Raw genomic sequence first — 25539 nt, 5'->3', positions numbered from 1 at the left:
ATCCAACTACATTTTGGAGGAATCATTTTGAAGTATACCTTTGCAGTGCAGAATGGCTTCTGGTGAAACAAAAGCCGGCCGCGTCCAGTTCCCCGGCAGGTACACGCTGGCTGAACTTTCCTCTGTAGCCAGCTGCCATCTTTGTTTGTGTGCAGTTTGACAGGCACAGCTCTGCAGGGTCACTATGGAGCTCTGTGCTGTAAACAGCTGCTGCTGCAAGGCGAGAGCAAGCCATGGTAATGTGCACGCCCTCCAGCAACAATACGCTGTAAAAGGCTTTGAAACCCTCTCTACGACGCAGATGTGAGGAGAATTTGATCTGCAAGCACTTATGTTATAGGAAGACAACATAAGATGGAATTGATTATCATGCGTTAAGATGTTATATGGGGAGTTCCATGTGGAAGCAAACTGTACATTATAGTTTGCCTATTCTTTGATGAGGTCTTTAGTTATACACATAGAGCCCAGTGAGAGTACCAGACTTAACACTTTTTTTACTACGAGCACAAACAAAACTAATAACTACATAGGTCCATTTAAAACATAAAAAACTGATGCAGGTGTGAGTATAAATTTTTATCACCAGATTATTCAAATGTATTAGTGGCACCAATGTGTCTGGTTTCAGTTCTAGTGCCGCCAGTTTTAGACATGGACAATCATGAGATCTTAAAAGTTCCTATACCAAAGTACCAAAGTTCAACAAGCAAGTGAGATAAACAGTCTATCAAGTAGTTCATTATAAAAACATTTTATGCAGTGTTGTTCTCTTCTAACATAGACTGTACAGTGATGAGTTTTAAATTCATCACCTGTTATGGAACGAAGGGTTTAGTGAACGAGTGAATTTAAAAGTTTCTAAGTAGAGGCTGAAGTCTGCATGTATATTATATGTCCATAATCTAGAACAACTTCTTTTCTGTAATTCAATGGGATAGATTTGTTTGTTTATATAATTTTAGTAGCTTAATCCAATAAAATATCAGTTGGTAATGTTTGAATACTAGGTTCTGAGTGGGATCTTATTGTCCTCTGGAACTTTGTTGGATTTCTGTGACTCTCGTGCAGACATGAAATAAGTTTTTACCTTTATAACTGTTGATAAACATCTATTTCCCTGTCTGATCTAGTTGTGTATGCAGGTTTCCAGGCTGCATTTCTTTCTCTAATTAAAGTTGCAATTTCTGTGTTGAACCAAGGATTGTTACAGTTTTCCATTCAAATACTTCTTTTGTCGGGCTGCAATGTATTAAGTAAAAATGTAAGGCCATATCAGGGTCAGGGAAAGCTGATGTTAGCCGTATATCTCTGTAATACAGGTATCAGATGTGGTCAGTAAACTCCAATAGTAAAACACCATTTGCCTTATAATTGTGTGTTGTTGTTTTTTTTGTTAAGATTATATCAATGAGTGTGCCTTTATTCAATTTGTAGGGCCAGGTATAGTCAGAATAGAAATTAGTTGTATGAAATTCAGGCAATTACGTAGGTCTTTTAAAGTTTCAGACTCTTGCCCCAGCCAGTTAATATTTATTTCGCTCATTATTAGGACCTCGTAAGCATCCAGTTTCGAAAGCATCATGAATAGATCATTAAGAGAGTTTTTTGGTGCTGAAGGAGCACAGTAAATACCAGCAATAATCAGCTTTTTAATCACGATCATTTACATAACCAACAGACAGAGAGAGATATTCAAAACATTTAGGCATTGAGAAGGTGAATAGAAGGTCCACACACAGGTGATCTTTGACATAAATGACACCACCACCTCCTTTAGATTGACTGTCACAACAAACACATTTGTCATTTTCAATATAGATCACTTATTTTATTTCAGAAAGCATGACTATATCTGGATCTGTTTAATTTGCCCAGACATAATCTAATTAAGATATTTTAGGATCATTTGTAAGTATAATATAGTTTTATAATACATTTTAAGTATAATATGTGTAGGTTTTGCATATCAAATAGGCTTAACTCTGTGGTGATACTAGGCCTATTTGAGTTTGACCGGGATTGATTTGATGCCTGGGAATTAGGTTTGTTAGGAATATATTTACTCAACCAAGTTACATAACCTCTAATTATTTCTTTCATGTTTATGAGATATTCTACGTGAAAACTGCCCTATTTAAATGAATGCCATTGTGGGATAGATAGATTATTCCTCTTTCAGAATCCACAAAAAATATCCACAAAAGGAAGTTCTAGAGCTCTGCAATAACTCTTCAGCCAGACGGATCCAACTAAACTTCATGTTGCCGAAAGGTGTATTTCGACCAGAGATTACTTATTATTTTCCTGACTTTAGCTTTGTGTCTATAAGCGATTTGAAGTCGCTTTCCAACACCTCGAACTGTTGTAGTTTAATGTCGTTGGAGCCGATGTGCACTATCACAGTGGATATGTCTGCACGATTGGACTTTGTGTGTGTGAGTACGGTGTTTTTGTGTGATACCAAAGCTCCAGGGTGGCACTCAGTTTCAGCTTGTGGGATGGCTACATGGCGTACTGTAGATGAACCGATGAGGAGCCAGGAGGTCTTATTCAGTGAAGGACCTAATTAGGACATGAAAGTAAGCACAAAGATTAAGCATCTGCGTCTGAAATCAGTTCCATTGCACCAAAGCTTACAGTTAACAACACCATAAGTGCTCTGTATGTAATTCAGTGAAGGAGCTCTGACACAAATTCTTAATTCTCTGATTTTAATGATATACCTCTCTAAATGATGTCTGCTTACATAGATGTTAAATTCAAAGTTTACCTCTTTAAATTTAAGTTTAGTAAATTCAGTGTACTTACAAATCTAGAGTGTAACCACACATGTTGAGTTAATCGTCAGGACCATGGAACTTGCCACACTTGCTTCTATTGTACATTTTTGTTATATTTACTTGATATCTGTAAATTTAGTTAGTAATTATTATTCTTTGTCTTTGGCTACTGCAAAGTTTTGATACAATAATATTATGTTGACAAAAACTGACAAAATAGTTTAGTCATCAAAATTAGGGCTTCAAAATTAACCATATTCATGATCTAACTCAAGAGTTTTAGTACATTTATGTTATGATTCATTTTTATTTATATATTATGCTATATTTACCACACATCCAATTGAGGCTAAATGACAACGCATATTATTTAATTTGGATTGGACAAGGAGTCTGACCAGAACTGAAAAAGCGGCTTGGATGAGCAGTGAAACGTCTTCACTTCTATAACTTTTTGTCCAGTTGACAGATTTGAATATTTCCTTTACATGGATCATACCTGGACAACTGAGGGATTACACAGACATTTGGCTTGATACTTCTTTGTTTTGTTTTTGCTGTGGCTAATTGAGGCGTGGCTACAACTTGCATACTGTGTGACAGTCATTTTGAGACTTAGAAACTGTATCTTTTTTGTCCAAATAGCACCGATTTCCACCGCACATGAACGTTCTTTAATCCTGAGCTTGTAATTGTTGTGCGTGTGGTAAAACTGAATCTTGTGCTAACACATTTAGATCACAGTTAAGAGAACGTGTGGCTGCCCGTGAGTGCATCCACTCTACGCAACGATGCAGTGGGGATCAGTACATCTGCTCTTGTGTCTGTCTGAGGCCTCGTGTGGGGTGTGTGTGTGTGTGTGTGTGTGTGTGTGTGAGGAGGGGGTGTTATAGGCCCTCTGCTCCAGGCACAGACGGGCTCACACAGCCTCATACACAGGCTCAGGTGTGGATCAGATGCACTCATACACACTCACTATAGTCACGGTTTATCATCTTTATGCTCTCAATGACTCTTGGTTAGTTAGAAGAAGTGATAACGCCTTTCAAAGTACTCTGTACGCAGTTGTTAAAAATGGGTTGTAGATATAGAGCTTGGTAGCGAATGTGAAAAACTTAACGTTGTTGGTTAAATTGAATGTCAAAAACTCAATTTATTGGCAGCTGTGTCAAATGTTCATAGAAAAACCTCACCAGAAAATGTATTAAAAAAAGAAGAACAGGCGTGCTCGGTGGCTACTTGTAAGTACATTTATCACAGTATAGTGTCAAATACTTTTGAATGATTGCAAAATGTTGTATCCGAAAAAAAATATCCATTGGTTTAGCATTAGGCTCAGTGAAAATATTGAGTTTAATAGCTTTAGAGATGACACTTGAATTTAAATATACATTCTGTCTCAAAAAATTCAGCTGTATATTCCTAAATGATTTTCAGATTGAGAAATACATTAATCAAAACGATACGGTATATGCCTCAATTGAACTCACCAATAATTTTTTTTCAAAATTTTTTTGCCTCACAACTAATAATCAAATGGCTAATATGATATGATTGTAGTTATAATTGCCACAACCATAGGCTGTATACATAAATGAACATAGCTAAACTGCTAGCTAACTGCTGCTGTCAAGCTCGTAATTTTAGTCTTAAAATGTTTGTATCGGCCCGCTCTACATGATCTACTGTGTGGAGGTGTGGGGAAATACATACCAAACAAACATCATTCCTATTGCAGTTGTCCAAAAACGGGCAATGCGAATTGTGAACAAAGCCCCCTATAGGGCTCATACAAATGAACTCTTTATCCAAAAAAACACAATGAAATTCAAGGACCTGGTAGATTATAGAACTGCACAATTTATGTATAAAATTAAGAATAAACAGTTACCATTTCATATCCAAGATCTGTTTAAAAATCGAGATTGTGCTTATAATCTTAGAGGACATGATTTTTATAAAAAACCAAGTGTCAGAACAAATGTAAAACAGCACTGCATTTCAACTGTTGGAGTAAATGTTTGGAACAGGTTAGATGACAATGTTAAAGACTGCAGAACCTTGAGCCGTTTTAAAAGTTTGTCCATCCATCCATCCATCCATCCATTTTCTTCCGCTTATCCGGGGCCGGGTCGCGGGGGCAGCAGTCTAAGCAGGGACTCCCAGACTTCCCTCACCCCGGACACGTCCTCCAGCTCCTCCGGTGGGACCCCAAGGCGTTCCCAGGCCAGCCGAGAGACATAGTCCTTCCAGGGTGTCCTGGGTCTTCCCCGGGGCCTCCTCCCGGTGGGACATGCCCAGAACACCTCCCTAGGGAGGCGTCCAGGAGGCATCCTGAGCAGATGCCCGAGCCACCTCAGCTGGTTCCTCTCAACGTGTAGGAGCAGCGGCTCTACTCCGAGCTCCTCTCGTGTGACCGAGCTCCTCACCCTATCCCTAAGGGTGCGCCCGGCCACTCTGCGGAGGAAGCCCATTTCAGCCGCTTGTATCCGCGATCTTGTCCTTTCGGTCATTACCCAGACGGACCGATAGAACGGACCGATACAGCGACCGCATCACTGCAGACGCTGCACCGATCCGCCTGTCAATCTCCCACTCCATCCTTCCCTCACTCGTGAACAAGACCCTGAGATACTTGAACTCCTCCACTTGGGGCAGAGACTCACCACCCACCCGGAGAGAGCAAACCACCTTTTTCCGGTCGAGAACCATGGCCTCGGATTTGGAGGAGCTGATTCTCATCCCAGCTGCTTCACACTCAGCTGCAAACCGCCCCAGTGCCTGCTGCAGGTCCTGGCTCGAAGAAGCGATCAGGACAACATCATCCGCAAACAGCAGAGATGAAATCCTGTGGTTCCCAAACCAGGCCCCCTCCGGCCCCTGGCTGCGCCTAGAAATTCTGTCCATAAATATAATGAACAGAACCGGTGACAAAGGGCAGCCCTGGCGGAGTCCAACATGCACTGGGAACAGGTCTGACTTACTGCCGGCAATGCGAACACAGCTCCTGCTCCGGTCATACAGGGACCGGACAGCCCTTAGCAAAGAGCCCCGGACCCCATACTCCCAGAGCACCCCCCAAAGGACACCACGAGGGACACGGTCGAATGCCTTCTCCAGATCCACAAAACACATGTGGACTGGTTGGGCATACTCCCATGAGCCCTCGAGGACCCGATGGAGAGTATAGAGCTGGTCCAGTGTTCCACGACCAGGATGAAAACCACACTGCTCCTCCTGAATCCGAGGTTCGACTATCGGTCGGATTCTCCTCTCCGGTACCCTGGAATAGACCTTATCGGGAAGGCTGAGGAGTGTGATTCCCCTGTAATTGGAACACACCCTCCGGTCCCCCTTCTTATACAGAGGGACCACCACCCCAGTCTGCCATTCCACAGGTACTGTCCCCGACCGCCACGCGATGTTGCAGAGACGTGTCAGCCAAGACAGCCCCACAACATCCAGAGACTTGAGGTACTCAGGACGGATCTCGTCCACCCCCGGAGCCTTGCCACCAAGGAGCCTGCCAACCACCTCAGTGACTTCAGCCAGGGTGATGGACGAGTCCGCCTCCGGGTCCCCAGTTTCTGCTTCCTCCTCGGAAGACGTGACAGTGGGATTGAGGAGATCCTCAAAGTATTCCTTCCACCGCCCGACAACATCCCCAGTCGAGGTCAGCAGCTCTCCACCCGCACTGTAAATAGTGTTAGTGAAGCACTGCTTCCCCCTCCTGAGGCGTCAGACGGTTTGCCAGAATCTCTTTGAGGCCGTCCGATAGTCCTCCTCCATGGCCTCCCCGAACTCCTCCCAACCCCGAGTTTTTGCCTCAGTGACTGCCCGAGCCGCGGCAAGCTTGGCCCGCCGGTACTCATCAGCTGCCTCAGGAGTCCCACGAGCCAACAAGGCTCGATAGGACTCCTTCTTCAGCTTGACGGCATCCCTTACTTCCGGTGTCCACCACCGGGTTCGGGGATTGCCGCCGCGACAAGCACCACAGACCTTACGACCACAGCTACGAGCAGCCGCATCGACAATAGAGGTGGAGAACATGGCCCACTCGGAGTCCATGTCTCCAACCTCCCCCGGGATCAGGGAGAAGCTCTCCCGGAGGTGGTAGTTGAAGACCCCCCTGACAGAGGGCTCCGCCAGACGTTCCCAGCAGACCCTCACAATGCGCTTGGGCCTGCCAGGTCTGTCCGGCTTCCTCCTCCGCCAGCGGATCCAACTCACCACCAGGTGGTGATCAGTTGACAGCTCAGCCCCTCTCTTCACCCGAGTGTCCAAGACACGCGGTCGGAGGTCAGATGACACGACAACAAAGTCGATCATCGACCTCCGACCCAGAGTGTCCTGGTGCCATGTGCACCGATGGACACCCTTGTGCTCGAACATGGTGTTTGTTATGGACAAACTGTGACTAGCACAGAAGTCCAATAACAAAACACCGCTCGGGTTCAGATCGGGGAGGCCGTTCCTCCCAATCACGCCCCTCCAAGTGTCACTGTCGTTACCCACATGGGCGTTGAAGTCCCCCAGGAGAACAACGGAGTCCCCGGTTGGTGCACTGTCTAGTACCCCTCCCAGGGACTCCAAGAAGGCTGGGTACTCTGCACTGCTGTTTGGTCCGTAGGCTGACACAACAGTGAGAGACCTGTCCCCTACCCAAAGGCGCAGGGACGCGACCCTCTCGTTCACCGGAGTGAACCCCAACACGCAGCGGCTGAGCTGTGGGGCAATGAGCAAGCCCACACCAGCTCGCCGCCTCTCCCCGCGGGCAACGCCAGAGAAATGGAGAGTCCAACCCCTCTCAAGAAGTTGGGTTCCAGAGCCCAAGCTGTGCGTGGAGGTGAGGCCGACTATATCTAGCCGGTAACGCTCAACCTCCCGCACAAGCTCAGGCTCCTTCCCCCCCAGTGAGGTGACATTCCACGTCCCCAGAGCTAGTCTCCATGTCCGGAGATCCGGTCGTCGAGGTCCCTGCCTTCGACTGCCGCCCGGATCTCTCTGCACCCGCCCCGCATGGCTCCTCCCGCAGGTGGTGGGTCCACGGGAGGACGGCCCCACGTCGTTCCTTTGGGCTGGGCCCGACCAGGCCCCGTGGGGAAAGGCCCGGCCACCAGACGCTCGCTGCCGAGCACCCACCCCAGGCCTGGCTCCAGGGTGGGGCCCCGGTAACGCCAGTCCGGGCGACGTAACTGGCCTTGTTGGATTTCTCTTCATGATGGGCTTTTGAACCGCTCTTAGTCAGACCCGTCTCCCAGGACCTGTTTGCCATGGGTGACCCTACCAGGGGCATGAAGCCCCCGAAAACATAGCTCCCAGGATCATTCGGGTGCTCAAACCCCTCCACCACGTTAAGGTGGCGGTTCGGGGAGAGGTTTAAAAGTTTGTACATAAAGAAAATCATAAACTCATATGTTGAATGCTGAATTGCTTACTTGTTCTTTTTTTTGTTTTTGTTCATATTGTATATACTGTTGAATATAGCAGCTCTTTATGTTTACAAAAGGTGTAGGCGTCATAAGCTTAGGCTTCTGCCTATTCCTTTTTCAGACTTTGTGTACTTTGATTTGCTTTTGTGGACTTAAGACAGAAATGTCTGAAACAAATAAAGATGATGATGATGATGATGATGATGATTTTGGTATTTTTATTTCGCTAGTTTGTCCATAAATCAAGATATGAACATTAATAACAGACAAATAAGGTGCCTTCTTCCCCCAAGGTTGCTCGTGCCAGCATTAGCAACAGGTTTGATCGACAGCATTGCTAAGCGCCAGCTCTCTGCTAAACCTGCAGTGCGGGTGGGCAATAGCCTTGCTCTGGATTGGCTCTTTGGTTGCTATGATACTCGTGGTTGGAATTCCTAATATGTAACTTGGCTCCAAATTCGTTACGATAACTGCTAGCCTCGATGAGTTTAATTTTGACTGGAGCCGAACGCTATGGATGAAGTCATACTCCCTTAGTACACTAAGGTTTATGGCCACAACCTAAAATGTAGGCAAAATATATGCATGTAACCGATCATATGTCACTGTGTTACACTCACCAAACATGATCCCAGGCTGAATTTACACAAATGTTCTGCACAGAGAAGAACATATCTGGTCACCATGGGGACCTTTCACACCAAGCACAGCAGAGGAGTAGCAACCACATAACTCAACACTCATAACCTGAAAAACGTTGTATGAATAAATAAATGAAAATAATAATAATCATCATCATCACATATCGTTAGTGTTTGTCAGTGTGTGGATGTGGGCTTTAGACACTCAAATGAGACATCTCTATCTCTTTCCTTTAAAATCTGGTTTCTGCATTTAGGAAAGACCTACATTTGACAAATGTAACAAAGACTGATAACAAAGTCTGTGAATGTCATTACTCTTGTCTGGCACATCCCAAAATCTGATTTTAAATAAACCTTTGCATACTTATTACCTTCCTATGCTTTCCTACCCACATACTTCCCCAGCAACATATATTGATACACACTTGTTCATGTTAAGTCAGATGTCATTGTTGTTAGTTGTTACCATAGACTGTGTATATAAATGGACATTGCTAACCTGCTAGCCGCCACGTTCCAAATAGGAAGTGATCATGGGTGCGCTTCCAAATCTGGTCCAAATCTTTACACTGAAAAATTGTCACCCCTCTCTCTGTAATTGTTTCAGTGAACCTCGTTATTTTGGTCATAAAATGTTTGTATTAACCTGCTCTACATGATCCTGGTGTTTTTATTTTGCTATTTTGTCCATGACTCAAGACAGGAACATTAAAATCAAACAAATCAGGTGGTCTTTCTCCGAGGTTGCTCCCACTACCGTTAGCAACAGGTTTGATTGACAGTGTTGCTAAGCTTTGTAGACCAGTGGTGTGGGCAGGAAGGGGTCTTACCTTGCTCCAAATTGGCCCCTTTCATGCTTGGGCTCGAAATTCCAAATGTTTAAGTTGGCTCCAAATTCGCCCATATAACTGCTAGCTTCAATGAGCTTCATTTGAGCTGAGCCAAACACTATGGATGACATCACACTCCCTTAATACTTCTTCATACTTCATTTGGTTTTTATTTCCTATACTTTGGAGTTGTATTGAAATTTCATGCAGGTATCCAAACATTTAGATATGTGCGTTTACACAGTGTTATCCAAGTTAATTTACAAGATTACACAGCGCACGCCGCCCAAGTGCGTCTGCCATCACAGTTAACATTATCTATTTTTTGAAACATTTTAGAGAAATTGCCCCAGAGCCATATCGGCTTCATCAGCATACAAACAGCTCTCCAAACAGCGTCTAGAACTCAAATAACTGACAGTGAAAAATCAACATTTATCATAGTGCAATATTTACTGTGAACACAAACCTGCTCCGGCAGAGGCTTGCATTAAGACTTCTCAGGAGTTCTGCTCTCATTACCTCTGAAATGAGTTTTGGAGTAGCATGTAAATTGTTCAATACAGAGAAGAATAGGGACTTGTATGGCCTATTCATGCTTTAGATTATTTTACTAGCACACTATCTATATGCACAATATAGTTTATAAAAACAAACCATACATTGACACCCATCATATATTGGGCTGATGCTTCAAAATTGATCAACATATTCTGTCTTGGTGTCCACATTGCACATTTCAGTCACATTTTTGCTGGTTGCATTTTACAGGGCTTCAGACTCAGCCAACCCCAAATTTAGTGGTGCTCTGAAGGTTATGCAAAATGATATTAGCAGATTACAATTTGTATTTATTTATTTCAGGGACAATGCAAGTTAAAGCCACAGTATATAACTTCTTTGCCAAAAAAATAGACTAAAATAAAAGCATATATATTTTTTGTATTTGGTTTGTCCCCATAGTAAACATATCTCCATCTCCACAGAGAATGTATGGTGTGTAACTCAAATGAGAATCATGAAGGTGATGTGCCACCTCCTAAAAGTTAAATACTGTACTGTAAAAATATGTCTATGGTAGATGTGAAACTCTAAAAAGTAGCTACATTTAAGGTAAAAAATTAAATAATCCAAATCAATAAATCAGACATTCTAAACTGCAATTACAAATACAGAGCAATAGGTGAGTTGTTACAATATGTCATTATGTACAACAAACACGCTGAATATCAAAACTGAATATTGTCTTCAGAAATCCAGAGCTAATGAAAACATACATTAGATAGAGAGTGACAGTCGCTCAGTTAGAGTGTCTGTCCACTGATTCGAAGGTTGGCCGTTCAAATCCTGCTCTCGATATAAACATCATTGGTAACAATCAGATCCACTGAAGGTTGGTGGTGCAATTCCAGCTCACACAAATGAATATTATCATGTGCCTTGGACAAGACACTTAACCACCTTGCAACCACTGTCTCTATACACTGGTGTATGAATGTGTGCGAGAATGGGTGAGTGGATCCTTGATGTAAAGCGGTTTATAAAAATGTGACCATGTTACCATTGAAACATTTGATAAATTAGATATTATTAGAGTTACTCAGACTCCTCTCATGTCCTGTGTTTTCCAGTATGACTTTGTGGAACTCCTGGACGGCAGCCGACTCATCGCTAAAGAACATCGTTCTGCCAGCGAGCCGGATACAAGAGCACGACTGGAGCACCCAGTCAGCGTGCACCAGGCAGGCTTCATTCAGTATATGGACTCAGGGGTGTGGCATCTGGCCTTTTATAATGACGGCAAGAGCGCAGAGGCTGTGTCCTACAACACCATCATCCAGGGTAAGACGGAGCTTAAATTAACTGTCAAGAACTGTTTAAACTTTATCTGACCTCAAACACTGGAGGCTGTGGTGTTATTTTGGATTACTCAGACAGAAATTAATAAAGTTTTAAGTCAGCGATTTGTAAAGCTCTTGTAAGTTTTTATCCATGCATATTTTCTTGTATTTAATTAAGTTTGGCAATAAAAAATGAGACAGGAAGGCAAATATGTAATTGCAGAGTGACAACCAAGTTTTTATACAAGATCCTGGGGTATGAGAGAACAATAGATGCTTAAGGGAAATGTATTTAAACTGTGGGAAATGGCAGAGGAAGCTATGCTAAAGGCACAAGCAATAGTGTACAGCTGTAAAGTTTCATACCACGAAAATGTAAAATAGCTGCCTTGAGGATGCTGATAGAATGGCACACTGCAAAATTGAACATGTATAATATATGGGTTAAAAGTACTTGAATTCAGAATATTTGTTTTGATTTGAATATCTTGGATCATTCTGATTTATTTTTAAATGGAGAAAGTTATGTGGACTGTTTCTGACTGCTTGTTTTGTTTTGTTTTCAAAAAAATATCTTTCTGTAGGGTAACACTTTTTATTTAAGTTTACATATTAAAGATTCTTTGACACATTGTTACAGTTTAAAAAAGCATTCCTAACTATTTACACTTTTCTAGTATCCCTTTTTTACTGCAGTGAGTTTATAACTACTTTTGACAACTTTCAGAGGTAGTTGTGTTAGGGTGACCAGATTTTCAAAATTATAATCTTCATTTGTGACTCACTTGTGGGTCAGTAATAATCTGGGGGTCTGTTGCCTTATGCTCACTTTGAAAAATACCGTTTTCTGTATTTTGGCTAAACAAATGATAATATATTGGCTCCTTTACTGTTCAAATTATTAAATTAAATACCAAATTGGTCAAAAATGGGGACACCTGGGACATGTCTTGTATAAAACTGGGACAATGGTTTTGGGTAAATCTTCTGGCACAGGGAACACAGGGTTCAAAACTGGGACTGTCCTGGGTAAATAGGAATGTCTGGTCACCCTAAATTTTGTTGCCCCACATTGCTAAAAACAGCCAACTCGCTAACAGTGCTAGCACAAGAGCACCACTTCCGGGAATGCAATGTATAAAAAAGGCTTTATAATTAGATGCAGACTGCACATATTGCTCTGATATACAACATATGAGGTACATAAAAAACAGATTTAACTCTATAACATGAAAATCAGGTTATCTCACTTCACTGACAAATTATTATTAATGAAACAAGCCCAAAAGTCTAGTCAAAGTAACTGCATAACTCAACAAATAAATAGTCAAAATTGTGTCTGCTGTGCTGCTGTATACATTGTGTCTCTGTGGATTTAGTATAAGTAAAGGAGCAGGGAGGATCTAAGGTGTTGTCTGGGAGAATGGAGTAAGTTTGTTGACAGAGCAGTCCAAGGTGCAGGTGGGACTGCATCAAGATCTGGCCCTGAACACCGGCTTGTTTGCTCTAGTGATGGACCGGCTGACAGTTAAGGCCAAACAGGAATCTCCATGCAATATCCAGGCTGGAAGGACAGGCTAGTGCTGTTTGATAATTGAGAATTAGAAAGAGAAAGAACTATGTACGAGGCAGTGTATAGACTAGCATTGTTGAATACTAAACACGCTAATGGCTTTAGAGGTCAAAATCACTGAAGTTGGCTAATTATACTGATGGCTTTAAGTACTTTAGAGACTAGCACTGCAAGATTAATTGCAATCACACGAAAATTGCAGTTTGAATATTCCCAATTAGCAAATCATAATGACTGCAACTAGTTAGGTTATGTAATGTCTATAGCAAATGGACTATGAACCCTACCTGGCCAACTGAGGGATTACACAGACAGTGATATAATTGTTATGACCCAGCTCGGCTAGGGAAAAGGGGAAGTAACAAGATGGAAAATTGTAAACTTAAGTTATAATTTATTTAAAAGGAATGTTAAGGTAAAAACTAACAAAAAGAGGCTCTAAACAGAGACTCAATGTGTAATTTAAACACAGCTAACAAAACAAAATACCCAAAGTTACAATTACACAAAATAAACAGGTCTCAGAATTAAGTCACAATTTCAAAGTCCAATTTTAAAGAATCACAAAAGTGGCATGCTGTTCCTGCCATAATCAAGCAGCCAGGAGTGGCAGAGGGTGGGTCCTTTTAAAGGGGTGCTGCTATAGGTGGAAGGTCGTGATTGGCCAGGCTCTTGGTTGTTGCTCCAATCAGACACAGGGCCCTCCAGTCAATCACCAGCCAGCTAGAGGAGCGCCACCTGGAGAGGTCCATGGTGAGACAGTAGGGACAACACCGAGGCATGTAGGAAGAGCTGGAGGCACAGGGCTGTAACAATAATGACCTCTGAAAAGCATAAACTGTGTTGCCTTCATGCAGTCCTCTTAAAAAAAAGTCAACCCTTAATGAAGAGTAGGCCTCTCCAAACATGTGGACAAGGTAATCCATCAGAACGTGTCAAAATGTGCTGCCTCAACTGAAACTCGATCTTTTCAATACATACATATTGCCAAATGACATTTGTTTTAGAAGGGTGAAATTTTAAGGCATCTCAAATATATGTTGTCTCAAATTAAATGATGAAGATTATATAAACACTGATATTTCAGATTTTTAATTGGCTCTGTGCTCAACGGTAACCCACCAGTTGCAATCAGAGGGACAGTCAGTGCGATCATTTCCGGCATAATGTAATGTCTGGGGCTTTTGCCAAATTGCGCTAAAATCTCTCAGTCCTGACAGATCAGGCAGGGGACGAAAAGCTGCAGCTGGATGTCAGTGACAGTGTGTTCAACACTTCATGCCAGGAAAAGGACTCTATATCTTTGTATGTCAATTCTAAAGCTAATGCTAATGCTAATTTTGGAGCCTAATAAGTAATTAAATAATGCTACAGGCTGAAGTAATCTACACTACTACACTCTACTAAAAATAATTGGGTCATCCTCACAACAAATTCAATTGTGTTGTTGTTGTTAACGTTTTAATAGAAGTTGGCATTAGCATTGACACAGAGCTGTACCTTTGTAAAAGCAGAAGTGTCCTTTGGTGAAGTTTTGCTCGCATTTGTAAAGTGTTTAACTTGTTGTCAGTGACATCCACCCACAGCTCCCTGTCCACTGCCTGATCTGTCAGGATTTATTGATTTTAGCACCACTCGGAAAAAAACCTCATAGACATTACATTATGCTGGAAATGGTCAAGCTGACTGTCCCACTGATTGGAACTAGCTGGCTACTGTGCTAGCTAATTATAATTAGGAACATAATTCAAAATGGACTTTTCTTCCATTATAATTCTATATAAAATACCTAATTAGAGACTAAATTGATACAAAAGTATCTTCCCCATCCTAGTATTTCATGTTAGTTCACTTAAAGAGATTTCACTCCTGTGGGGGATTAACTGCTATCACAATACATATTTAGATCACCCTGTTACCTCATATTGTTTTGGAAATGCTATATTCCCAGAAAACATTGCTGTTTAATATTTAAATGGTTTCAGTTTAGTTTTTGATGCTCTGATTCAAAGAGTGCCCGTGAGAGAGCGCTAGATTATGCAAACATGTATGTATGACATATAAGACCACTTCAGACATGTTTTTTAATGAGGACATACAGTTATAACATGGTAGAAAGCTCCAACAAGTTGACATTGTATTATACCCCCTCTATAAGGTAAGAAAAATGTACGGAAAATATTGATGTGTCTATAGGTAGGCAGTACATGCTCTTTGACAGAAAAAACAAACAAACAAACAAAAAAAAACAACTAAACTTCTATGACATTGTAAAAACTGAATCACATCAAACTTTTCTACCAACTCTACGGAGACTTTACAAAATTGAAAGTGAGCTGATTTCATAAACAGTTTGTAACGTAACATTCAGGCATTGAGGAACAAGGATGTGGTGGGAATAAACGTATTGAGTGTTTGTTAGAAAACTCCAGCTTCTCCAAGTGTGCGCCTGGCAGCAGATATACTGGATTATTGCACTGAGCGTCTGAACACAGCCCATACCACACATTGATCCCACTTTTCCTCTTCTCCATTGGTCAAAAGTCTATGAAATTTCTCACACTTTAATGTTTTTTCCTTCCTATTGCCTTTGGGGGGGTACCATTGATCCTGGCCTACAAATATGAAGCTATTGACGTGGGAGGTCAAAATTGCCTCAGCTCGATGAACATTCAGTACAAGCCATGCGATACTTGAATAAAAAAATAAAATAAAATAAACTGTGTTGAAAAAAAGAGAAATATCAAGTAGCTACGAGTGAAAAATTATTTGAATTTAGAATATTGGCTCATTAGTTGTTGACCTAGCCTTTTTTACTCATTATTGCAGCTCAAATTGTTTTCCCATGAGATAGGTAAATTACATGTACCAACTGGCATACTGTGTTGTTTTTATTTCAAGATAATTTTAAAGAAAGTTTTTTATTGTAGGTAGAGGTGGGTGAAATATGTTTAGCACAATTCGTACTGAAAGTAATTCAAAGTGCTTTACTGAATAAGAAAGACATTAAAATCATGATTCAAACAAACCAAATCATCAATAATCATAAAATTAACATTAAGAGAGGGGTGCAGAAAAAACGCTTGTTGTTTTAGAGATATGACAAATTTGAATGTCTAGTATATTATCTATATTAAAAAATATGGAAAACGTTACAGTATGAGTGTAATCTTTCACATAAAGGTATAGAGTGATATTCGTACACGTTTGTGGTTAATTTTACAGTTAATTTAACACTTGAACTTCAGCCAAGGTAATAATAATTTCAGCAATTATTTTCTCACCAAACATACGCGATATCCATGTCAATTCATCTGAACGTGTGAACTTTTAACAGAATCCTATTATTGAAACATAAATTAAAAATCTAATCACAATCACAAAGCTTGTCAGAAAAATAATTAGAAATTTTCCTAAATCGTTCAGCTCTTCTTCTATTTTTATATTGTATAATCAAGTCACCTAATCACCTAACTTAGTAAAAACTTCTCAAATCTTGACTCATATACTGATTTCAAGTAAATTTAACCAACTTCAGATATGACATTTTTACTGTGTGGGCGTTTTCCCCCTTTATGAGTGATGGTCTGCTGAACAAAACTTTGCGATGCCTGCTTCGGATATGTCAGATTAACTTCAGCTCCGGGAGGATTGCTGCTGTAAACACTTGGCCTGTTGCGTGGCTTTGGAGGGCAGTCATTCACAAGCTAAGGAGACAGGATCGCAGCGGAATGTGTCAAGGAAATGGAATTATTTGGTCTGGTTTCAAATGCTTGTGTGGTTTTTTTACTTAGCGAGGCTTAGCAGAGCGTTGGGGATGCTACGCAGGCTTAGACCTTAGTGGGACATGGACAAATAGTTGTAAATGTATGCCGGCGCAGATAAGGGGTGCTCAGAAAGCCCCGATTCTTGTCAGGAGGGAAAAGAAACTTGTCTCCAGTCCGCACAGTATTTTTAAAGCGTACACTTGTCAAATCTTATAAAACAGGAGGAGTAGTATGTTGGGACTAATGTGACGATGGGAGATATTAATAGCTTGCTTTTCTTTTTGTTTGTCTTTTCGCAGAATCTGTCACTGAGTGCACTCACAACTGTTACGGGAATGGAGAGTGCGTCGCCGGCTCGTGTCACTGCTTCCCAGGATTCATAGGGCCGTACTGTTCCAGAGGTATAGCCACACTTTTCTGTCGCAGGGATGTGGGGTTAATCAATTTTAAAATCAAATAAAAATCACTTATTCAGTCAGTATCAGTATTCGTTTGCAGACAGAGTTCCATCAGAAATAGGGACACAACACGTCTGTCCATGAAGATAGATTGTCAGACTCTTTTGATTGAAGGAAATTCAAAGTTAGGCAGCGGCAACATAAAAATATATTTAAAGTTAATAGTTCACTAGCTCCTATCAGGAATGACCAATGAGGTTCATCTGGTCTTCTGTAAATTTATTTTAATAGAGTTTTTTTTCAGACCAAGGTTTAGTTTGTTTTCGTACCTCATTCGACTTCTCAGTAGCAAACAGGACTTTAAACCCGGACAAGGGGGCCTTTTTACTCTCATACACCTGGTATATTGTCTTGAAAAAGTCAGACTAAAGATGGTTATGTCATCCTGCCTCCACCTGTTTAAATCAGCTGACCAGACACGTCACAGCAACATCATGTGACCACTCTGAGGAAGACCTCTAATGAGCAGTTGAAACTGTCAGGTATGAAAACAAAGTAAACCTTGGTCTGGAAAAAGAATAAAATAGTCAGTGAAGCGTTCTATAGACACATTGCATGTGGGACAAACAACACAGCCTTTGATCTATTTAGCCTTTTGCACAATGCAGTGTACAAAATAAGACTTTCTCAAAATCATGGCTGTGTTTAAAATTGGATTAATCGTGTCATACACAATAATATAACATTGTAATAACTTTAGGCCAGCATAATACATTCAGCAGGACCACTTCAATCCAAACACAATATTGAAAACCCCTGTGTTCTAACATCTGTTGGATTGATTTAATAAAATGGTCACATTATAAATCACGAGAAAATCTAATTCTTTGCTAAGACATATGAACATTACTTTATTTTCCTGTCAACTTTCCTTCAATTGACTCCCTTCCTAGTGAAAACTCCTCACAGATGTTGTCTGAAAAGTTTCAATTAAAAAGCTATAAGTCAGAACTGTATATTTATGTAGCACATTTAAAACAACTTCAGCTGACTAAAGTGCTTCACAAAAAACTAATATACAGATAACAGATAACACGATACGTAGGAAAGGCACAATAAAACACCAAGATATCCTGTCAAGCTAGTGTTTAATGCCAGGGAGAAGAGGTGGGTTGTCAGTCTAGTCTTAAACTGTTTTAAAAGACTGAGAGGATCTGACAGGCAGAGGGAGGCTGTTCTATAGTCACAGAAAGCACTCTGGTCTTGAGCCTGGCTTTGGGCACAGCCAGCAAGAGTGTCAGCTGACCTCAGGGCACTGGGGGGAGTATAGGGCTCCCTCAAATAAAGAGTACCTATAGAGTGTAGACATTTAAACACAATTAATAACATTTTGAATTGCACCTGATACGAAATAGGGAGCCAGTGCAGGTTCACAGCACAGGAGTGATGTGCTCTCGTCTCTTAGTTTGTGTGGGGCTGGACAGAGAATAACAATAATCCAGATGTAATGAGTAAGTAAAAATGATGGCTGATCACAATTTTTATTTTGTTTAGCTAATTTATATTTCTTTAGGTTTAGCAGTAGTTCAAGATATAATGACTTGTTTGTTTGTTTGTTTTTTTATTAAAATGACTTAAGAAAGATTTTGCCTGATATAAAAAGTAATTATGCACACCTCAATCAGTCAAAACAACTTAAAAACAAGGCACAAATATTATAGCAGAATTCAAGCAATTTTCGCTGCATAGAATCTGTTATTATTTTCAATCAGTTAAAAAGCATATGTTAGACTTGATGCCACTGTTTATGCGCTGACAAAAGCTGCCTCTCCTTGTCTCCGCACGGGCCCCTGTGCCTGTCCCCGGGGCCCTGTGGGTATGAGGAAGTTCAGATGGCACCAGCTGTCACATATGGATCTGTTTGGTGATCCGTTAACACTTTTATACACAAGCCGCGAGCTCAAATCAACTCCCCGACAGGAAGCAAAACGTTCTTATTTTTAGCACGTTTTACCCCATCAATGAACCATGCGCCTATACTTTCAGAGTACAAAAGGGACACAACCGGCTCTAATTGCTGTTGCGCACAGAGCTGGCTGCGTTGATTTGGACTGGATTCTGTGAGGCAAAAATAGAGAATAAAGGAGTAATCATTTGCTAATAGGCTCCGTGCACAGCAGCATGCTAGCTAGCTCAGTGTATCTCAAAGCCTCTCAAAGTCACTTTTATCAGAATCGAACAGCATAAAATAAAAAACACAAACAATCTATTAAAATGGTCTAATTAATTAAAATTAAGACTACCGGATATTTTTTACATGTCGAATACTTTAGTTTGTGGCATTGTTTTAATATTTATTATGCTTCAAAATTAGCATTAGTGTTAGAGAGACAACATCTCTCTTTCTAAACACAGAAGTATCTGTCTCTGGTGAAGTATTTAGTTTATTTATGTAGTGTTTAACATGTTGTCAGTAACATCTACCTGCAGCTCCTTGTCCACTGCCTGATCTTTAAATATTTATTCATTTTAGCACAACTCTGCAAAAATCTCATAGAGATGCAATTGGACAGGAAGTAGTGACACTAACAGTGAATTTGCCGGGCTCAGAGCCTATTGTGTTGAGATGTTAGTAGTGTTAAATATATTGGCCAACAGAGTTAGGTAGAGTGTAGCCAAAATTTGAATTTGGATTTCAGAATTTTGAAAAATTAGGACCATTGCCATAAAAATCTATAATTTAAAACAAACTATTATATACAGTGGAGCAAAAAAGTATTTAGTCAGCCACCAACTGTGCAAGTTCTCCCACTTAAAAAGATGAAAGAGGCCTGTAATTTTCATCATAGGTACACTTCAACTATGAGAGGCAGATTGAGGGGGGAAAAAATCCAGAATTTATTTGCAAATTATGGTGGAAAATAAGTATTTGGTCAATAACAAAAATTCCCCTCAATACTTTGTTATATACCCTCTGTTGGCAATGACAGAGGTCATATGTTTTCTGTAAGTCTCCACAAGGTTTTCACACACTGTTGCTGGTACTTTGGTCCATTCCTCCATGCAGATCTCCTCTAGAGCATAGATGTTTTGGGGCTGTCACTGGGCAACATGGACATTCAACTCCCTCCAAAGATTTTCTATGGGGTTGAGATCTGGAAACTGACTAGGCCATTCTAGGACCTTGAAATTGTAGCCACTCCTTCGCTGCCCAGACGGTGTGTTTGGGATCACTGTCATGCTGAAAGACCCAGCCACATTTCATCTTCAATGCCCTTGCTGATAGAAGGAGGTTTTCACTCAAAATCTCATACATGGCCCCATTCATTCTTTCCTTTACACGGATCAGTCGTCCTGGTCCCTTTGCAGAAAGACAGCCCCAAAGCATGATGTTTCCACCCCCATGCTTCACAATAGGTATGGTGTTCTTTGGACACAACTCAGCAAGTTTTTACCAAAACGTTCTATTTTGGTTTCATCTGACCATATGCCATTCTCCCAATCCTCTTTTAAATCATCCAAATGCTCTCTAGCAAACTTCAGATGGGCCTGGACATGTACTGGCTTAAACAGGGGGACACGTGTGGCACTGCAGGATTTGAATCCCTGGCGGGGTAGTGTGTTACTAATGGTAGGCCTTGTTTCTTTGGCCCCAGCTCTCTGCAGGTCATTCACTAGGCCTCCCTGTGTGGTTCTGGGATTTTTGCTCACCGTTCTTGTGATAATTTTGACCCCACGAGGTGAGATCTCACGTGGAGCCCCAGATTGAGGCAGATTATCAGTGGTCTTGTATGTCTTCCATTTTCTAGTAATTGCTCCCACAGTTGATTTCATCACACCACGCTGCTTACCTATTGCAAGTTCGGTCTTCCCAGCCTGCTGCAGGTGTACAATTTTGTTTTTGGTGTCCTTTGACAGCTCTTTGGTCTTGGCCATAGTGGAGTTTGGAGTCTGACTGTTTGAGGTCGTGGACAGGTGTCTTTTATACTGATAACAGTTCAAACAGGTGCCATCAATACAGGTAACAAATGGAGGACAGAGAAGCCTCTTAAAGAAGAAATTCTGTGAGAGCCAGAAATCTTGCTTGTTTGTAGGTGACCAAATACTTATCTTACCGAGCAGTTTACCAATTAAAAATCCTACAATGTGATTTCCTGGATTCTTTCCCCCCATTCTGTCTCTCATAGTTGAAGTGTACTTATGATGAAAATCACAGACCTCTCTCATCTTTTTAAGTGGGAGAACTTGCACAATTGGTGGCTGACTAAATACTTTTTGCCCCACTTTATTTTGAATGGTGAAAACAAAGTTCCCAGAAAACAAAGCTGCCTATAACAGGAATGTTAAGGTTAAATTATGGTACAATCAGCTGCACTTCTGGCAGCAGATAAAAGAAAGCTATCACTAAGAAATTAATCAAAAAATTAACTGTCAAGGCCTGTGCTCAAATAACAATGGATATATAGAATGGAAAAAATTACTTTCTTTGCGAATATGTGCGAGCAGTTGAATATTTTTCTGTGTTGTCTTTTCTGAAAACAAATAATATCTGACACATTTTGTTTCCTTAATAGCTGCCTGTCCGATCCTGTGCAGTGGTAACGGCCAGTACACCAGGGGGCGCTGTCAGTGCTACAGTGGCTGGAAGGGCACAGAGTGTGACGTGCCTGTGTCCCAGTGCGTGGACCCTCTGTGTGGGGGCCACGGACTGTGTGTGTCCGGCAATTGTGTGTGCAACACCGGCCACAAGGGGGCCAACTGTGACCAAGGTAACCACCATGACAACCATGGACTGTATGTAGAAGGCGCCATAGCTAAACTGCTAGCTGCTGTGTTCCAAATAAGAAGTACGCCTGGGTGAGAATTAGCTCTACTGAGTCTGGCTCAAATTCACTTTCTATTGAAAAATCTGCAACCCTCTTTCTGTTAACTGCTGCTGTCGGCTTGTCATTCTGACCTTAAAATGTTCTTTTCAAACCATCTGTGTTTTTATTCAGCCATTTTGTCTGTAAATCAAGATATGAACAATAATAACAGACCAATCAGGTCCAGGTTATTACCCCTAGGTCGGCTCCAGTCAGTATTAGCAACAGGTTTGATTAATAGCTATCAAGCGTTGTTGCTGAGTGCTCTCTGCCAAACTGTTGGTACCGATGGGAAGTGGCGAGTATCTTTTTTAACAACCTGGCTCCAGATTGGCTCTTTGATTGCCATGAAACATGCACTCGGAATTCCGAATATGAAACCCAGCTTCAAATTAACCGCTATAACTGCTAGCATTGATGGGCTTCAATGGCAGAAGCTGAATAGTATGGTGTCCCTTAGTCCACTTCTAAATATACAGTCTATGATCACAACACATAAGTCCCAATGCACCAGAGCACAACGTTCTGTTCTACCCTCGGGGGACAGGCACAGTCTAAGGCTGCAACAATAGCTGTTTTCAACTCCACCGAGCGGATAATGGAGCCGATTTGCCATTGATACATGTGTATGTATCAGCTGTGTGTGTGAAGGTGGAACAGATTGTGTGGAAGTAAATTGAAACGCTCACAGCTGAGGACACCTGTACAATCAATGAGTCAATAACACGGCTTTGTCTTTATTGAGAGAGTACAGAACAGTTCCCCTCTCGACCTGCTGCCCCTCCCCCTCCACTTTACTACATTTAACTTTATTGATCTGCACCACGCCAAAAGGCAATTATCAGCTCACATTTGCATGCTTGGGTCAGCGGACTCCTATGTAAAGACTATTAACCTCTGCAAATGAATATGTTGTGGTTTTCCTGGATGTGAAGTGATACGGAGGAAACACAAACAGGGGGAGGCCGAGGGTTTGATGAAGTGGCCCAGGTGAAGAATCAATACCATTTTCAACAGATATGGAAATACAACAATCAGCTCCATAGGAAATTGCAAATGATTCCCTGTTAGTAATGACTTGATTATGCTGTCTATAATTGGCAATTACTAACCTGGTGCAACAAGTGGGTCCAAATAGTTAATGGTAATTGATTCTATCTATCCCCACACTAATTGTGCTCCTTTTGTGGGGCCTGTAATGTGCATAATTATGCTGTCAGTATATTGCCATAGCCTATAATGTACTCCAGAGGAGGAGGCGCTACGTGGGTGGGAAATAACTACCAGTGTACAGGGAAAACTTACAGATGGATTTGTTTTTGTCAAATTTAGAGCAGAATTCTGTTGAGTTGTTTGGAATATAAATGCATATGCATTGTTAGTGATTATTAAGTATATTGTTAGAGAAGGAGCGCTCTTGGTTTTGTATAGACATACCTGGTTTTGCCACTCATTAATCACAATGACACTGATGGTCAGCCATTACAAATGAAATAAAATGTTGTGGCAATTAAAAAAAATAATCATGATTATTAAGTTCTCATAGAATTAAGTACCAAACTTTCTTTTTTTTTTTTTTTACTATTAGCCTATCATTTTGTTTAGTCAGTGTTGCCACATCAAGTCTGTTTCCTTTTTGCGTCAAAGGCACAGTAAATGATGCATTCAAAACCATATTCATTTTTATGTGAAAAGTGTCAATCACGTATCTATAATAATAATGATAATAATTCCATACAGTTGTATTGTCCTTTACAAGGTTGGCACAAGCGCACACTGTGTGGCTAGCTACTTCTGTAGACTAATGGAAGTCATGTTGCCAATCTGCACAATCGTCCCCTCTGACAACCACCAACAATGTATACACACTGGTCAGAGATGGGATTGAACCCTGGTCATCTGATGATTGGTGAAGTAACACTGAGCCACAGCTTACATTCTGCCTACACAATGAAGAAAGAAAAGATAAACTTGTTTTAAGGGTCAGGGAAAGGAAGAGTGTAAGTGCACTATAAGATGAAAACTCCACTCCACCTTTGCAGAGTTGAATGATAGGTTTGTGTAAAAGGATCGATAGACTGGAGAGGTGAAGCATCCCTTTATAGAGCTGCACTCTTGATGTGTGTGACTGTGGCTGTCTCCTGCAGTGGAGTGTCCCCTGCTCTCTGTTGGTCCATGTATTTAAACTGTCCTTGTCTCCTCCTCAGTGGACTGTGTGGACCCCACCTGCTCCGGGCACGGGGCCTGTCATCACGGGGAGTGCCACTGTAACCCGGGCTGGGGTGGAGTCAACTGTGAGATCCTGAAGAGCACGTGTCCTGAGCAGTGCTCCAGCCACGGCACCTTCAGCACAGAGAGTGGCACATGTGTGTGTGAGGCCAACTGGACCGGGGCTGACTGCTCTATAGGTGAGGACACACAACTGTATGCACCACAAGCACTAAAGCCTTAGTTTTTATTGTTGAACTGTAGGAAGATTAATAGAGCCATTTTAATCTCAATTTTCATACTACAGAAAAAGCTTGTTACCAACACAATACTAAAAAATACAATCTACAAATGTACTAATCTTATACAGAGAGCTCCTTTTATCATCTCCAAGATATCCTAAATTTATTAAATTGTTCCAGTAATCATGGTAACATGCTTATAGGGGGACATTCAAATCTGTTAGGATCATGTTGATAAAAGCCATGCTGCTAATTTGTCCACTCTCGTTAATCATTACATTTCTGTGTAACAAAAAAAACAAACAACTGAACATTATTTATCCATCCATTTTCTTCCACATATCCGAGGCTGGGTCATATGGGGCAGTAGTTTAAGCAAGGACTCCCAGACTTCCCTCAGCCCAGACTCAGCTCCTCTGGTGGGACCCCAAAACGTTCCCAGGCCAGCCGAGACACACAGTCCCTCCAGCGTATCCTGTGTCTCCCCAGCATTATTATTATTTTTAATTGCAAAATGTGAAAATATGACTGAAAGGGTTTCTTTAACTAGTTTTGAAAAAGCACGAAACACGGAAAAGATCTATGTCAACAATCTATCTTTTTAGCTGTTTAATCTTCTAAATGCTCGGTTATTCAGTCTTACATGTGATTTTCATTTTCGCACAGTATAAAAAAAAAAGAAATCTCTGTATTGACTTTATTTAAAAAACAAACAAATCAGTCACACCGCTGTGTAGACATTTCCTGAGTCCACATCATGGAGGTTTTTATTAGTCCTGTCACGTTTTACAGTGAGTTTCTCTTTAGGGCACAGACATTTCTCATCCTCCCCCACGTGAAGCAAACAAATGGATTCATCTTGAGTCGCCCTGATTCATAATCTGAAGTTACTCCTGCCATGATGAATAGATACAAACTGACAGCACTTTTTCATCCCTGAGTTATGCGCCACTTCA

At 41.3% G+C, this 25539-nt stretch overlaps 1 protein-coding gene across 1 annotated transcript in view; it reads left to right on the top strand.

Annotated features, from left to right (window-relative positions):
- The window catches only part of si:dkey-237h12.3 (teneurin-3), a 191043-nt gene that overhangs the window by 44723 nt on the left and 120781 nt on the right, over positions 1 to 25539 (top strand). The window contains exons 4-7 of the mRNA XM_055224598.1: positions 11321 to 11531; positions 17170 to 17271; positions 21843 to 22037; positions 24341 to 24541. Of these exons, the coding sequence (XP_055080573.1) occupies positions 11321 to 11531; positions 17170 to 17271; positions 21843 to 22037; positions 24341 to 24541 (709 nt within the window). The remainder of the gene's footprint in view (positions 1 to 11320; positions 11532 to 17169; positions 17272 to 21842; positions 22038 to 24340; positions 24542 to 25539) is intronic.

Source organism: Periophthalmus magnuspinnatus, chromosome 10 (genome assembly GCF_009829125.3).
Source record: "Periophthalmus magnuspinnatus isolate fPerMag1 chromosome 10, fPerMag1.2.pri, whole genome shotgun sequence".
Taxonomy (NCBI): domain Eukaryota; kingdom Metazoa; phylum Chordata; class Actinopteri; order Gobiiformes; family Gobiidae; genus Periophthalmus; species Periophthalmus magnuspinnatus.
The sequence above is the reverse complement of the archived record's forward strand: the minus strand, read 5'-3'. Positions and strand labels throughout refer to the sequence as shown.